This window comes from Diachasma alloeum, unplaced genomic scaffold (genome assembly GCF_001412515.2).
Source record: "Diachasma alloeum isolate Michigan unplaced genomic scaffold, Dall2.0 Dall_scaffold_00865, whole genome shotgun sequence".
NCBI classification, from domain to species: domain Eukaryota; kingdom Metazoa; phylum Arthropoda; class Insecta; order Hymenoptera; family Braconidae; genus Diachasma; species Diachasma alloeum.
The window spans coordinates 423,962-440,835 of record NW_021680986.1 but is presented as its reverse complement, the minus strand read 5'-3'; the positions used below and the strand labels follow the sequence as shown (position 1 = coordinate 440,835).

Sequence of the window (16,874 nt, the reverse complement as noted above, 5' to 3'; positions counted from 1 at the left end):
TTGGGTGGTTTTGCATGTGAAAAAAAAATTATCTCCGAGGAACTAGTGCCCCCTAGATCGTTTTTCAGTGGCAGTTGACTATTTTTGAAATTCTCAGGATGTTAACGACGTTAACGTACCCTTTGTTATTGTATTAACGTATTTTCCTCCGTTTTTTGATGAAATATTTTGTGAATTTATGTGAATAGTCAGCAGCAATGACGGGTATTGCGGGAGAGTCAACAATTTCCAAAAATGGTGAGTGAATTTGGTTGATTGTCTTGACATTTGGAGCAATTGGTGGGTCTGAGAGTCATTGAAATACCGGTTATCACCACCTGTTGTCAAAACACAATGGGCAACCCCTCTCGTCCTATTGAACCATCACTCAGCCTCTCATTTATGAATTATTACGGGGAAACTCTCCGCTTTCCGTCGTTTTTACGAATTTATTTCAATGAAAATCGTTCAGGTGCTTTGATAATTTATTTACAAAATGATTGGAAATTTTTCTGTGTTTTGAGCTGGACATTGCTGTGCTCCAGATGCTGATGTTCGAAAATCAGCGGAGGAAATGGACGAGCAGAGGCAGAAAACGATGGCCTATGAGTACTTGTGCCACCTCGAAGAGGCTAAAAAGTGGATGGAGGCATGTTTGAAGGAGGAGTTACCCCCGACTACTGAACTGGAGGAGAACCTGAGGAATGGAGTCTACTTGGCCAAACTAGCGCACTTTATGGAACCAGGGAAGCTGCCGTTGAGCAAAATTTATGACATTGAGCAGAGGAGATACTCCATCGCAGGACTGCAATTCCGGCATACTGATAATATCAATCATTTCTTGATGTGCTTGAAGTCAATGCAGTTACCTCTGGTGAGTCTGCTTAGAATTACAGACAAATTTTATCACGTATGAAAAAATTGAATAGAAAAACTGGGCGAATTCGCTAGAAAATTCGACAGGCAAAACTTGGAGCATCCGTGCCTAATAATTTTGATAGAAAAAACTTTGTGAGAAAAATTGAAACAAAAATCGAAATCTATTGGATTTTTCTTATCAAATATTTAATAGAATCTGCACAAAAAGAAATAGAATTTTAACGAGGATTCCCGAGAATTTTAATAGAATCTCTACAGAATTTTTAGAGAATTCCAATAGAATTATCTAGCGATTTCGCTAAGGTTTTCTATTGAATTTCGACGCATACATTATTTTAATATATTCGCGCCATTCATTCATTCATGGGCAAAAAAATTGTTCTTAAAATATTTAAAGTATATTCTCTTTTCTCTCAGAAATATTTTTCGGGCTATTTTACATGAATGATGCCAATTTTTATTTAAAAAGTAATAAAATTATCTGTGTAGGAGTTGAATTTCAATAAAATAATTCAATTCGATTCCCATCTGGGTGCTGCGGGAATTTCTTCTCTCTAAATTCGAATTCTATTTGAATTTTTTTTTATCCTACCTCGAAACTTGAATTTCCCTTGATCACCCATCAATTGTCCTGTTCACCCTAGTCTCCCCTCAGCCCGTTCTACCGCTTCGCTAAAACAATCTCCACTTTTGCAGACCTTCCAGCCGGAAACGACGGACATCTACGACAAGAAGAACATGCCCCGCGTGATCTACTGCATCCACGCCCTCAGCACCCACCTCTTCAAGCTGGGCAGGGCCCCCCAGATCCAAGACCTCTACGGAAAAATAAACTTCACAGACGCCGAGATCGACACAGTGAGCGCAGAGCTCAAGAAATACGGCATTCAGATGCCAGCATTCCAGAAGATCGGGGGCCTCCTGACGAACAGCATGGCAGGGGACACCGCAGCGCTGCACGCAGCAGTGATCGCGATAAACCAAGCGCTGACATCCTCCAACAAGAAGTCAATGCTCACAGGTCTCCAGAATCCCTCAGCCCGTCTCCGCAACGTCAATCCCGCCCACATGAACGACTACTACGAAGCCCTGCAGACCGCCAAGGACTCAAAAACCCAAGCAGCCCTCAACAGATCCTTCAACGACAGTTACATTCCCGACGCCTACGACGAACTACTGACCCCAGCGGAGATCCAGGGCCACCTGAACAACGTCAACGCCCGCCTGGCCTTCCAATCAGTCATGAATTCCCTGGACTCCCCCGACGAAACCCTAATAAAACACCTGAAGTCCCCAGCCCTCGAGCTGCAGGAGATCCTCCCCGAGAACGTCGATCGTTACCGAGAGGTCCTCTTCCCCGTGATCAACCAAATAAACCCCAGCGAAGACACCGAGGCGACCAGCAGACACTGGCAGGAGCTGTTGCAATCAAAAATATCCGAAGCGAACGAGATGGAGCGAAAACTGGCGAAAAGAGAGGCCCTCCTCCTAGCCCTGAACAGAGCCCTCGAAGAGGACGACATGAACGCCTGCTACCTGACCCTCCTGAGCCCCGACCTGGGCCTCGGCGATCAGGTCGACAGATTCGCCCTTCGTTTGTACTTCGAGGAGATGAAGATCGATCACCTGGAGTCCCAGACCAACATCTCCTACGACGACCTCTTGAACAGCCTCAATGTTCTCAACGCTGTGGCAGCAGTCACAAAGGCCGTGGACACAGGCAACCCCGACCTAGTTTTCGAGGCACTGTCGAATCCCGAAGCCCACGTCGACGACCTTGACGAAGCCCACAAGGTGAAGTACTATCGTGCACTGGCAGCACTTCGGTCTGACCACAAAAACGACATCGAGGACTGTCCCCTCCTGGCTTACGTCGACATTCAGGACTGCGTAGATCTCGTCAACCTGCGATGCAGGAATGCAAACGAGGCCATCAACATCCTGAGGGACTTGAACCTGGCTGTGAGCACTAACAATCGCAGTGGGGTGATGGAGGCCCTGACCAACCCCTCCCTAAAATTGAAGACCCCAATCTCTCGTGTGGACGCCTCTCTGTACCTGGTGCTGTTCAAACGTTGCCTCAACGAGAACCACAGAGATGGCTCTGAGCTCTGGCTCGACGATATTGAAAACGTTGCCCAGGCAGTGGCAGCAGAGGCTCAACAGGTGCAGCACGCCTGCCACGTTCTGTGGGAAATCAACAAGAACCTCAAGCTGAATGACTTCAACGGGACGATAGCGAGTCTGGAGAAGACTGGGCTCAAGGTCTCCGAACAGTACAAGCAGAGGTACTTCCAGGCGTTGAAGGCCCTCAGGGGCTACAAGGAGAGCCAGTACAAGTGCCCTTTCGTTCGCTACGTCACCCCCACGAAGATCGAGTCATTCCTGGACCTGGAGAAGTTCAACTACACGTGGGACAAGCCCAAAACCATCTCCGAGAGCCACTTCGTGACTAAAGAGGACATTGAGGACATCATCAGGACGATAACTGTGGAGGAGTACAACATACCGTCAGGGAGGTTCAACGAGAAACTGATAATTCACCTTCAGGCGCTGATTCGAGGGTATTTGGTGCGCCAGAGAATCGCAAATCGTCTCGAGTACTTCCACGATAATGTTCAAAAAATTGTCAAGATTCAGGCCTGGTGGAGGGGAGTCCTGCACCGTCGATCGTACAGGAAGAAGCTCGTGGAGAGGATCAGGGATGCAAGAGGAAGGCTGAAGAGACAACGAGATCGTAACGATTATTATCGTCAGCACGAGGACAAGATCGTCAAGATCCAGGCGTTCTGGAGGGGCAGATCAGCTCGAAGAGCCTTCCTCTCACTCCTGAGGATGGAGAAGCCCCCGTTTCCAGTTGTCAGACACTTCTCAGCCATTCTCAACTTCAACGCCGAGGATTACGACAAGGATCTGCAGCTGCAGCAGCTGAAGAACGACGTTGTGCAGACGATAAGGTACAATCAGAATTTGTCACAGCAGTTGGACAGCATGGACATCAAGATTGGGCTGCTCATCCAGAACAGGATAACGCTGCAGGATGTCATAGCGCATGGGAAGAGTCTGGAGACGCTCGCTAAGGAGAAGCACCAGCATCGATCACGAAAGAACTCAATCTCCGAAAATTTGAGCAGCCACAAGGGTCTGAAATCCCTGACGAAGGAGGGGAGAAAGATGCTGGAGGGCTATCAGCACTTGTTCTACGCTTTGCAAACAAACCCGGAGTACTTGTCGAAGCTATTGTTCCTGATACCCCAGAGTAAGACGAATAAGTTCCTGCAGAATGTCATTCTGACCCTCTACAACTTCGGTTCTAACATCAGGGAGGAGTATCTTCTCCTCAAGCTCTTTGGCAGGGCTCTGCAGGAGGAAATAAGATCGAAATTTCAGAAGCCGTCAGAAGTGGTCACTGGAAATCCTCTGGTCCTGAAAATGGTCGTCCATTATGCTCGACAGTTAAACGGTCGAGCCCTCCGTCAGATCCTGGGACCGGTGATTGAGAGAGTCTTGTCAGACAGATCTGTAAACATCGAGACGAACCCAGTGGACATCTACAAGAGCTGGAGGAACCAGCTGGAGATGGAGAAAGGGGAGACCCTAGATCTCCCCTATTCTGTGAACCACCAGCAGGCCCTGAACAACGATCAAGTGCGTCAGAGATTGCATCGGGGCATTGAAACCCTCAAGGACATGGTGATGGAATTCCTCAATCGAATAACAGAGTCGAGGGACATAATCCCTTATGGAATGCTCTACATGTCGAAGGTGCTGTACGACACTCTTGCTGAGAAGTTTCCTCAAGCCCCCGAGAAGGACATCCTCAAGGTCGTGGGCAATTTGATTTACTATCACTACATTAATGCTGCCATTGTGGCACCTGATGCCTTTGACATTGTCACATTACCAGTGGATCGCTCACTGTCAAACGATCAGAGGAGGAATTTAGCTAGTATCGCGAAAATTCTGCAGTTCGCAGCCTCCAAAAAGGGATTTGGGGACGAGGCGACACACCTCATGTGCCTCAATCCCTTCATCATCGACTGTCACGAGAGGTTCAAGAAGTTCTTCAGGTCCTGCTGTCAGATACCAGCGCTGGACGAGCACTTCAGCATTCATGAGTACACAGAGGCCACTCTCATTCACAAACCAGAGATTTATATATCTGTTCAAGAGATCTGCGACACTCACAGTCTCGTGCTTGAGTATCAGTACGAGATAGCTCCGGATCCGATGGATCCACTCCACGAGCTGTTGGATGATCTCGAGGCAGCACCCACTGTTGCTTCGTTGATGGGGATAACTGAGCCAGTTTGTGAAGCTACCTTGACACGAATGGGGAAGACAGAGGTGTGTCTCGTTCTGACGAACAGATTTGAGGTTCCTGATACTGATGATCAGAGTCTCCAGAAGCTGTTCATTAAAACTAAGGAATTGTTGGTGTCAGTGTTGCAATTTCTCAAAGGGGACACTCTCGTGGCTGCTCTCGAGGCTCCCTGTCCATCCCCAGTGCAGGAGAAATTGTACGATGCCAAGTACTCATCAATCTCACCATCAACGAACATGAATATGGGCAAAGGGAGTTCGTCCCTGAATGACTGCAGACATCAGTTGAGAGCGTATCTACTGAAGCTCGAACAAGGGGGCTGGGTGTCTAGGGCTGATGGCTATCAGAGTATCGTGACAGCTGTTGCCAAAGACCTCTGCAATAAGGGAAAGTACCGAGCGATGAGGAACAGAGAGCTGCAGACACTGAGGTTGACCAGACAACGACTCCAGGAGAAGACGAAATATTACGCTGAGCAGGTGGAGTATTACAATGAATACACTCAACGATGTCTGGAGAATCTCCACACTGGGAGGGGCTCCATGCGAGCAGTCAAGGTCACGCAGAAGAGTAATCATGGGAAATTGAGGTCTAAAGCTACTTTGAAATATTCAGCAGCTAAACTCGCTGAGAAGGGGGTTTTGTTGGAGATCGTTGGACTGTCACAGTCACAATTTAAAAATGTTATTTTTGAGATCACACCTACTGAGCAGAACGGAATTTTCACGATCAAGGGGAAGTTCATGGGGGTGGAGATGGAGAAAATTGAGATTGACATTCAGAACTTACTCGAGTTGCAGTTTGAGGGGGCTCCTATTATGGATATGTTCGGAAAGGCGAAGATCAATGTTAATCTGCTGCTGTACTTGCTCAATAGAAAATTCTATGGGAAAACGTAAATTCTAGGGGGTTTATTTGATATTATGTATTTTTGTAATTTTTTTAAAAAATATGTGAAGATTGAATCAATTTGTGAATGTGAATTATTGTAAATATCTATATTTATAAGATTTCATATTTTAATAATACAATGTTTCTTAATAACTATTATAACATGAGAAGTCAGTATACTCACTTTTGTGACAGTGCAACGCAGATAATATCAAGATTTTTCCTTTAAATTCATTAAATGCTACTGGCCATCGAGCAAGTCCAGGCGCATGAAGAACGATAAAATGAGTTGAATAAAAATATTAAAAATACAGCGTAGAATAGTCTGAATATTTGAGTTTTGAATTCTTTTCATGAGTTTTGTGACATTCAATAGGTAAAGCCCGCTTTTTCCCCCAATTAAAAAATACCTAATTAATTAGAAAATACTCATCTTCGTTGCACTGTCAAAGTAAGATAAGGCATATTCCCAACTAATATTTTATATTTTTTTCTTGTCACTCATTGTATTAATTCAATTATTTAATCTTTCAGCATGTAAATTTAATTTTTCTTATAAAATCCAACGATGGATCATGAAAAAAAAAACATTTGTTTCTATTTATTCATTTCTTTTAGTTTAGCATTGATAGTGTACTATTGTATAACATGAGATAAAATTGGTTCTGTGGATGTTGGAAAAAAGTTACATGAAGATCTCATCCATCGTATTTATTTTTTACGCAAAAAAAAGACTGAAGTTGAAAATTTATCGAAAATTGTTGATGAGTTTAGCTCAGAAAATTTAAATCGCAGGATAAATATTTTTTCATTAAAAAATGTAAATATCCGAGTATGCACGAACCTGCTGAAGAATTATCTCCATTTGAAAATAACTAGACTGTATATACCATCGTAATAGATGTTCCATTGATAATAAATAGCACGATAATCATAGTAATCATAACTCCCCATTGTACATGAATTATTCCCTCGTCACAAGGTACGTGCACAGTCCACTTAATTTATATTCCTTTCATCAATTTTTCCGCCTTTTTCGTCTCGCTTTGCTTTTACTCTTGGCTGGAAAAATATGTAAGCGTTATCGGCCATTCAAAACATTGGCGAAATTTCGGAACTGCAAGTCGTGATTCGGTGTGTTAGCTAATGCCTCTTCCATCAGACTGCGCAGAGCACTCAGATCTGGCATTTTGTCACATGATTCAATGTTCAAGAGTTCGGTGAAGAATGTCTCCCACGCTGCTCTCTTGACGTATCTGGAATTAATGGGTTCACAATTTTGAGAGTTTGCAAGTTTATTTGTAAATGAATGCCTTTGAATGGGAGGAATTTATGAAAATTCATAGAGAACATTTTGGAGGAATTGCCATTTTTCTGAATGATTGATATTCTCGAAGATATTTCAATAATTGCGTGAAAGATTTTTCTATATTCATTGTTCATTGTCCCTAAAAATTAATGGTACAATCCCAAAAAGTAGCAAAAAAATGTCAAATTGGGATAGTAATCCTGTAATAAGTTACAGAACTTATTAACAAAATATTTATTAACTGACTTCACTTTATGATAGACACTTTCGATTCCTCTTTCGAGTCGAATATTTTCAAATGAAATAATTTCTGTTTTCGTAATTTTTAATTTGTAATTTTTGTACTCAAATAAGTCTTGCTCGAGAACATGTCTGTTTATTTTCTCAATATACGTACTAATTGTAAAATGGTATTTGATTTTTTACAAATATTTTCAAATTAAAGAATTTCTATTTTCGCTATTTTTAATTTGCATTTTTGTTTACTCAATTGAGTCTTTTTCGAGAATATTTGTTCACGTTTTTCTGTTCTCTCAGTGAACGCACTAGTTGTAAAATGGCATTGATTTTTTCACAAACGACCAATTAATTAAAAATATCATTCGCCCCCAATTCTTTTAAAACGATCAAACCCTGATAATAAACTTCACTCACCTCGGCATTTTCGCTGTGATAAACCACTTTTCCCCAGTATGAATAACCTTCATATAATTCCCCAGAAGCAAACAGTGTGCAGATGCAGCTAAACAATAAAGATCGGTCTGATAAGTCCAGGGTCTCCCCGTTTGCATTTCAATGCAGGTGAAGTCCTCCGTCTTAATCATCTGCGTGAATTTAGTTCCCTCTGGGAATAAACTCATGTCAATGCTGCATCCAAAGTCAATCAATTGTATCGTAGGTCTAACATCCTCAGTCGGTAGATGCATGAGAAGGAAATTATCAGGCTTAATATCACCATGAATGATTTGGCATTTGTGCAGGTACTCGACAATTTGCAGCATTTCCAATGTAAAAGTTATAGAGAGTGCCTCAGTGAGTGGTTTACCAGTGGCGACCTTCACCTGATTCGTAACACTCAGCAATGTCCCATACTTCGAGTATTCTGAGACTAAAACACTGGCATTATTAGTCACATAAGCCTTCGAAATGTCCATGAAACCCCGCAGCATGTGAGGATTGGTAATTCTCGCTTTAATCTCACGCGCAATGTAGTACTCCCAGACCCACGCTGGCCTCTGAGTCTTCAAAGCCACAGCTTGATCAGTCTGAATGCTCAATGCCTTCATAACAGTCCCGTAAGTCCCCTTCCCAAGTGTCTTCTCCAACACATACGTATCACTCCCCAAATTAACAACACTCGAGGGCTGCATCTTATTCAAATTCATGTTCATCCTGTGATAGCCATTAGAATGATGAGCCTGTGGAAACTTGATCTTCCTCAGCAGCCCAGAAATGAGAGCCTTGTCAAACGGATTAATGTCCCCAGTGGGCAGCACAAACTCCTCCTCCTCGATCTCCTCCATCGGCTCATTGAACGAGCACTCCATCTTCCCCTCATTCTTCTTCTCGTTGTTCCCCTCACCATCGAGATTCAGTGGTTTCCTCAAATCGCAGTGATTAATCTCCGAGGTTATCTGATCGACATTCCTCTGCACAGTCCTGGGGCTCTGTGCATCAACAACCTGAATCTTAGCCCTCAACGACTGATCGCACGAGTTATGATTCGCCAAAAGTGCTTCAGTGGTGTCAATCTCCTGGGTCGACTGCTCCTGAATGGCCCCAAGATCTTCACGAGTTGCGAAGCCAAAGCCCCCAGTTCTCACACTGCTCCCAGAGCTGCTGGAAATATACTCCCTGGTAGATTCCATGATAACACTGAGCTTTTCATCAGGTTCACTGGTTTGAATTTCCGGTATCACCACTGGATTCACATGCACCTGAGGCACTTGATACTGGGGCACATCCTTCGTTCTGCAGGTCGACGGTCTAAACTGATTAGTCATGGGAGTCGAGCTGGTCAGTGGTCCACTGAAGCCATCGGTGAAGCAAGTATCGTCGACTCCATTCAATGGAGCTATTCCCAGGCTCTCGTCGATGAACAAATTCTCTTGTTTATTGTCCTCCATTCCACTGTTGTATCCAGCAGCAGCGGCATTCTCCTTGTTGTCTGTGCTGTCCAAGTACTTGAGATCACGTCTGTTCATACCTGGTGACTTGATGTAAGGCAGTTCTGGCATTCTGTAGGATTTGCCCTCACCCTGGGGATCGACGAAAGGTGGGAATGGCATCTGCTTGCGAGGGTCAATGTGGTCCTGGGGCTGGGGAGGTGACTGCATAATGGGGTACTGTTGCTGCTGCTGCTGTTGCTGCTGCTGTTGTTGCTGCTGATGTTGTTGCATGCTGTACCTGACATTGCTCTGATCCATGTTGTTGTACATGTGGTGCATCACTGGGGATTGGTGGTGTTGCTGAGGCTGGTGAGGCTGATGATGCTGATGATGCTGTGGCTGATGGTGCTGATGAGGACTCTGCAGACTGTGCATGTGAGCTGACTGATGATGTGGTATTTGTGGTGACTGGATCTGCTGGGAATAATGATGCTGAACTGAATGATGAATTTGGGGGGACTGCATCATGTGCATTGGGGGTATACCAGGGGATTGCATCTGCACCTGATGCGCCTGGTACTGGTAAGGATCAGGTATACCATGATTACGAAATGATTGGTGATGACTCTGTGAGAAACCAGCGGCAAACTGATTCTCCTGATCGTGATATGGTGGGATGTAGCTGTTGTGGTGTTTGCTGGAGGACATGGCGACATTCTGGGTCATGGAGCTGTCCATGTGGATGTCGAAGCTGAATTTGGCTCTAGAGTCGGGCATTCTGTGCTGCATTGGAGTGGGAACGATGGGCGAGGCGGTTTCGTTCGGCGAATGCCAGAGGTCCTGAACCACTGACATTGCCTCTTTCGTATTCACGGTTATGCTCTGCCCAAGGAGGTGCTCCATCGAGGGGTCCAGGCTGCTGTTGGCTGACGCGTGGTGGAGATAGTTTTGGGGGAGCTTTCGTTGTCCACTCAGTTCAGCTTCCATTCTCTGGCTCTCGATTCTCTCGGCCTCGATTCTCTCAGCTTCAATTCTCTGCCTCTCGATTTCCTCGCGTCTCTGACGCTCCATCTCCTCCTGCCTCTGACGCTCCATCTCCTCCTGCCTCTGACGCTCCATCTCCTCTCGCCTCTGGCGCTCCATCTCCTCTCTCCTCTGCCTCTCGATTTCCTCTCTCCTCTGGCGCTCCATCTCCTCCCTCCTCTGTCGCTCAATTTCCTCTCTTCTCTGCCTCTCAATTTCCTCTCTCCTCAGTCGTTCCATCTCCATCTGCTCAGCCTGCCTCCTCTCCATCTCCCTCTGTTCAGCCTCAAGTCTCTCTTTCTCACGCTTTTGCTCCGCCTCAAACTTTAACCTCTCAATCTCCTCGTCCCCAAAGTTCCTTCTCTCCATGTCGGGTGTCTGCATACTTCGTCCATTCATCAAACCCTCGGAATTTCCGTAATACATCTTCTCCTGCATTCTCCTCTGCTTGAAGTAACGCTCAGCACGTATCTCCTCCATACTACGATCCATATTATTCGCGTAAACTAAATCTTTGGGATAAAATGTTTTTGTCATCATTGCTGATGGCTGCTCGGGGACGAAAACTGGTACTGTCTTGTGCTCTGAGTAGTTACTGCCATCGAAGAATGTCACGTGATTTGGGTACAAATGCAGTTTCTCCATGTCGAAATTATCGTCAGCTCTGTCCTCGTGAATTTTGAATGAGGTTTTTGCTGTCGGTGGAATGAGGGGATGTTTTCTAGCGGCATTGCTCCACGGTCCAGCTTTTATTGTATTTTCTTTGTGCACAGTTTCCTCGATTGGTACATGATCCAGGATACTCGCTCCTCGCGACTCCAGAGGTTCAGGCTCGTCCTGGTAGATCTGGATTTTTGTGTTCCCCTTGCCAATTTGCACTTGAGAGCTTTGAGGAACAACTCCTGGCTGGTAATCTCTCACGCGTTGGCCTGTTCTCACGTGGGTCGCACGTCTACCGGATTTTATGGCTCGCAGGGAGGAGAAGGCCTGGCGTTGCTCCAGGAGTGACATCTCGTTGCGCTCCTCCATTCGCCCAAGGGTCTTGCGAGCAACGGCGAATTGGAAATTTGCGTGGGCGTGGGTCAGCTCGTCGCGGGGCTCTGCTCTCGCTCTTATACCGAGGTCGTAGACTTCGTCCGCTCGTTTGTTATCGTTCACTTGCTCCAGCTCGAATGCCCAGGCTCGGTACATGTCTGCCACCATTGTACCGATGCCGTTGTTGTAGAGGAGTTGGTAGAGTTCTAAGGGATTTTTCTGCATACTTATATAATTAATCCATAACCTAATGTATCTACGATCTTGATGATATTTGGTTTCCTTCTCAAAAGCAGCCAAACACTGCTGCAGTAGTTTACCAATGTGGGACTCATGTCCACTCTTTGGATAGCTCTGTTCAACCCATAGAATGTATTCATACCACATTTCCAGTGGATCGTCACCTTCGTAATTTTTTATCGCATCCTCGTATTTTTGTTTCTCTTGGAGGAGCAATTGCTGGGCTTCAGCGTCTTCCTGTGCTCGCAGAGCTGTCCCAAGTTGTGTTGCATTTCTTCCATGTCTCAGTGGTTGAATGTTCTCCTTGCAGAGTGTTATGACTGAGGCTGGATCCATGCTGGTGTTTTCTTTTGGTTCAGTTGCCAATTATTTCGACCCAATTTTACCTGATAATCAAACATTGAAATTAATAATGACGGATTCTTTAGGCAGTGTTGAAATTACGCAGTCCAATTTTAATTATCAGGCATCATTGTTAACTAATTCCTTTAATCTTCACACCGAACCGTCGGTCTGTGGACTTATTGATAAATCTAAAAAAAACGTTTTTCATTTTTTTCGCCCCGATAAATCCATGAAACCAACAATTTCTTCTAATTTATTCACTGGGGGAATTCATAGAAAAATAATTAGCAGCAATTATTCATAATGAATGCCATATTTTTGTTAATTCGACAATTTCTTCTAATTTATTCACTGGGGGAATTCATAGAAAAATAATTAGCAGCAATTATTCATAATGAATGCCATATTTTTGTTAATTCGACAATTTCTTCTAATTTATTCACTGGGGGAATTCATAGAAAAATAATTAGCAGCAATTATTCATAATTAATGCCATATTTTTGTTAGTTCGATAATCGAGGATTAACAGGCGAAATTTGTATGAAAAAATGTTCATAACAATTATTTATGTCCGAAGAAAAAAAATTAACAAAAGATTCAGTAGTGAAGGTTAAACCGGTAAAAGTCGATTTTGACCATTGCGCAGTTTTTAATGAATATCTCAAAATCTAAGGGAAATAGCCAAATTTTTGTCATAACCTTTTTTGTAGAGCAAATTGAGAGCTACGAAAAAGGAAATCACAACAATTTCGCTATTTCCCTTAGATTCCGAGATATTTATTGAAAACTGGCCAATAGTCAAAATCGACTTATACCGACTTACCACTTCGCTATGGGATTACACTCATACGTTTCGCCTCTTCCCCGTTTAGCCCTGATTTGAACTTTCAGCTGCAAAAAGTATTGTATTCATTCGCTTAAACAAACGGGGAATGCGATCCCGATGCAGTAGCGATCGGAAGTTTCTTTGGAAGAAGAAAGAGGATTATAATCAATTCTATCTCATTACCAAAGTTTCCTTCATTATAACTATCTGGAAATTTTTGAATACCATCACTGCGGTAGAGGATCAAATAATTTGAGGGGACTTAAAGAGTCTCATAAACTTCTCGATTTATTATTTATAAAATCTATTCGAATAGTGTGGACTGCTATTTGAAAAACTATTTGTTTTTCAGATAATTGTCGCATCAACACGAACTTCATACCTGAATCGACGTGTTTCAGGCCTTGAATTGAATTGAATTCTGCATTCAATAATAATGCGATACGTAAATGAATTAAGGGGGAAAAGCTGGCATTAAAATTATGAGAAATGAAGACGTGGGTTTGTATTTCGATTCTCGAGCGTTAGGATCGCATTTACTTCAGTAATGAATCGTCAATATATTGTTTCAGTGTTTTGATTGTGGATTTTCTGTTGTTGAGATGTACGTAGGACATTATTAAAGAATTAATCCAATTCTCTCCAAGTATAACATAGAACAATAACTTAAATTTCACGGATATTTTCTTCGTGGGGAGAAAAGTTGGATAAAATACCTAAATTATATCATATATTATATTAAATTACCTTGAAAATTCTGGCACATTTTACTGTGCAAAAGGTAATCGTGGAACGAAATGTAATTCAATGAAAAAATACCTGTTTGTGCAGGATATTTTACGACTCGTTCGGTAAAAAAAACAGCCGCGGATGCAAAAGTATTCTCCTGCACAGTAAAATTTCCCCAATGAAAACTCGAGATCTCGAAAATTTCGGTCGGTTCTATATTTTTAAATGAGAATGGAAATTATGAAACACGAATGAATGAGCTTTCTTGAGATTTGAATTCTCCAATGTTTTTTTTCTACATTGTCTTAGACGAAAAAGAAGAAGAAGAGTTCACCAGTCAATTGTAAAACGAAAAACTCTAATGTCTTCCGAAATCTCTGGATAATTGGGAGCATAAAAAACATGGATTTTTAACCCTATTTCTTAGTTACCCTATAAAAGTGAAAAAATTAAAGAATCTAGATACACATAATTCACGCCAAAGTATAAAAATAACTCGAATATAAAAAATGAAAATAAAATATAAAAATAACTTGAATATCATCTAAATTCCCAAAATATTTCATGTTTAGGCTTTCCCCCAGAAAATCATAACAGCCAACGATCCCACGATTTCCAAAATTCAATCTAGTATCCAATTACCTAATAAATTTCACATTCTCCTCCAAAACAAAACCAAATCTAACGAAAAAACAAGACTCCACATCACAACAAATAAATCAAAATAAACGACTGAATCAAAAAACACTCCACAATTTTGTGTGGAAACTATTCTGTATATTCTCCCCAATAAAAACTCGAAATTTCGAAAATTTCGGTTGGTAGACGAAAAAAAATTTCATCAGTAAATTGTAAAAAGAAAAAATCTAATCTCCGAAATCTCTGACGAATCCAGAGCATAAAAAACAAATTTTCAACAAATTAACGTTGCAAATACTTGGAAACCCTTTGTGACCCTATAAAAGTGAAAAAATTAAAGAATCCAGATACACATAATTCACGCCAAAGTATAAAAATAACTCGAATATAAAAAATGAAAATAAAATATAAAAATAACTTGAATATCATCTAAATTCCCAAAATATTTCATGTTTAGGCTTTCCCCCAGAAAATCATAACAGCCAACGATCCCACGATTTCCAAAATTCCATCTAGTATCCAATTACCTAATAAATTTCACATTCTCCTCTAAAACGAAACCAAACCTAACGAAAAAACAAGACTCCACATCACAACAAATAAATCAAAATAAACGGCTGAATCAAAAAACACACCACAATTTTGTGTGGAAACTATTCTGTATATTCTCCCCAATAAAAACTCGAAATGTCGAAAATTTCGGTTGGTAGACGAAAAAAAATTTCATCAGTAAATTGTAAAAAGAAAAAATCTAATCTCCGCAATCTCTGACGAATCCAGAGCATAAAAAACAAATTTTCAACAAATTAACGTTGCAAATACTTGGAAACCCTTTGTGACCCTATAAAAGTGAAAAAATTAAAGAATCCAGATACACATAATTCACGCCAAAGTATAAAAATAACTCGAATATAAAAAATGAAAATAAAATATAAAAATAACTTGAATATCATCTAAATTCCCAAAATATTTCATGTTTAGGCTTTCCCCCAGAAAATCATAACAGCCAACGATCCGACGATTTCCAAAATTCAATCTAGTATCCAATTACCTAATAAATTTCACATTCTCCTCCAAAACAAAACCAAATCTAACGAAAAAACAAGACTCCACATCACAACAAATAAATCAAAATAAACGACTGAACCAAAGAAACTCAACCATTACTATTGTTATTATCACAGTACTCCACAATTTCGTGTGAAAAATAATGTCCGATCTCGGCCGAGTAAAACTTGAAGCTCGGAAAACTCATAATTATCCACTATGGCATGACTTGGATCGACAAAAATGGCATAAATAATGGAAAATTTTACCCCTGAACCGACAAAAATGCAAAGTAGGGTCAGGGTTGTTCCACGAACCGAAATGCTCCGAAACTCCCCCCAAGCCTCAAAAACCCCATCGACAAATCACAAAACTACTCACCAATAATTACCATAATACCTGTGCTGACAGTAACCACAGATAAATCGTCATAAACCCCGGAAAACAGTCGAGAACAATAAGCAATACGACGCTATTCAACTAGGTTATGTCTACACTTAACGGCTATCAAGCCATCAACGGTTTTATGTCTCCAACTGTCTCCACCTTTGCGTACAGTTTCTCATTTCAAATCCTCCATCGATCCTGCGACTTTGGGCTCCTCTCGAAAAACCGTAAAAACTCGCGACTAAAAAATCAAAAATCCGCGCTGTTGCGTTCTAATTCTCGAATAAACACTGATGACAATCAGAGGGATATCTTCATGGAATGCGTAGAATTTTTGGTCGCGGAATTGAACATTTTTCGGTGTTACTATAGCAACAAATCGGATTAGTCGAAATCTCGAGCGCTTCACGCCATTGTGGAGACACAGTGGTGCTCAATCGGGCAGACTGTCAAAGTCATATGGGCTCGAACGAATGAAATTTCAATGCTACCAATCCATTTTCGTTTTTGCTTGCTAGGGAATTACGGTTCAATCTCGTCACCTTGATCGAATCATTTTTATGGATTTTTAGAAAAACGGAGTAATTATCAAAAAAGGGGCTTCGCAGTTCGATTCCTCGGAGTGTTTTCATCATTTCTAATACAAAAACTCCTATTTTCGAATCGTTTTTCATGTAGTTTTGTTTGGACCACGACGTTGCAGAGTTAGGTTACCGAGTACCTGGTTGACGTCAGGGGTAAAAAGCAGGAAATTCGTCGTTTTTTGTTATTTTTTGTTATTGAGTTTCCGATGAATCGCATTTGAGGATTTATTTTTCTCAATGGTAATGACGAGTTCTAATCTTCGGTTTGTGGAGCTTCTGAGGGAGTCAACGCGTGGTTTAATGAGGAATAATAATTATTATGTACTTGCGGTTGTGTTTGTACATTATGCGCTGTTGAAGTTCAGGAAGTTTAAAAATATTGGAGTGGAGATTCTAGCTCTGCCGGACGATGTTTTTAAAAGGATTGTGCGGAGGATTTTTGGGGGGTGTGGGGGGTATGTTGATGGTGCTTGTTGTGCGGTGGCGGGTGGGGGGTTTCGGGGAAGTTGGGTGAATATTTGTTGTGAGG

At 42.1% G+C, this 16,874-nt stretch overlaps 2 protein-coding genes across 8 annotated transcripts; one reads left to right on the top strand and one right to left on the bottom strand.

The window, feature by feature from the left end:
- The first annotated feature begins 104 nt into the window (after positions 1-104).
- On the top strand, positions 105-6,621 carry LOC107045038 (ras GTPase-activating-like protein IQGAP1). The gene is made up of 3 exons (XM_015267134.2): positions 105-237; positions 525-853; positions 1,555-6,621. Exons 1-3 carry the CDS (start codon positions 198-200, stop codon positions 6,079-6,081), a joined length of 4,896 nt encoding a protein of 1,631 aa, XP_015122620.1. The 5' UTR covers positions 105-197; the 3' UTR covers positions 6,082-6,621.
- Positions 6,166-16,754, bottom strand: LOC107045039 (probable serine/threonine-protein kinase fhkB). 7 transcript variants are annotated; one of them, XM_015267138.2, is made up of 3 exons: positions 16,671-16,754; positions 8,037-12,174; positions 6,166-7,329 (listed from the first exon to the last, which is right to left on the bottom strand). In XM_015267138.2, the coding sequence occupies exons 2-3, from the start codon at positions 12,122-12,124 to the stop codon at positions 7,155-7,157; spliced, it is 4,263 nt and encodes a 1,420-aa protein (XP_015122624.1). In that variant the 5' UTR covers positions 12,125-12,174; positions 16,671-16,754; the 3' UTR covers positions 6,166-7,154. The 7 variants fall into 7 exon arrangements, with proteins under 7 accessions (XP_015122624.1, XP_015122621.1, XP_015122622.1 ...); XM_015267135.1 differs by lacking the exon at positions 16,671-16,754 and adding an exon at positions 15,756-16,187; XM_015267136.1 differs by lacking the exon at positions 16,671-16,754 and adding an exon at positions 15,766-16,187.
- Positions 16,755-16,874: the final 120 nt, after the last annotated feature.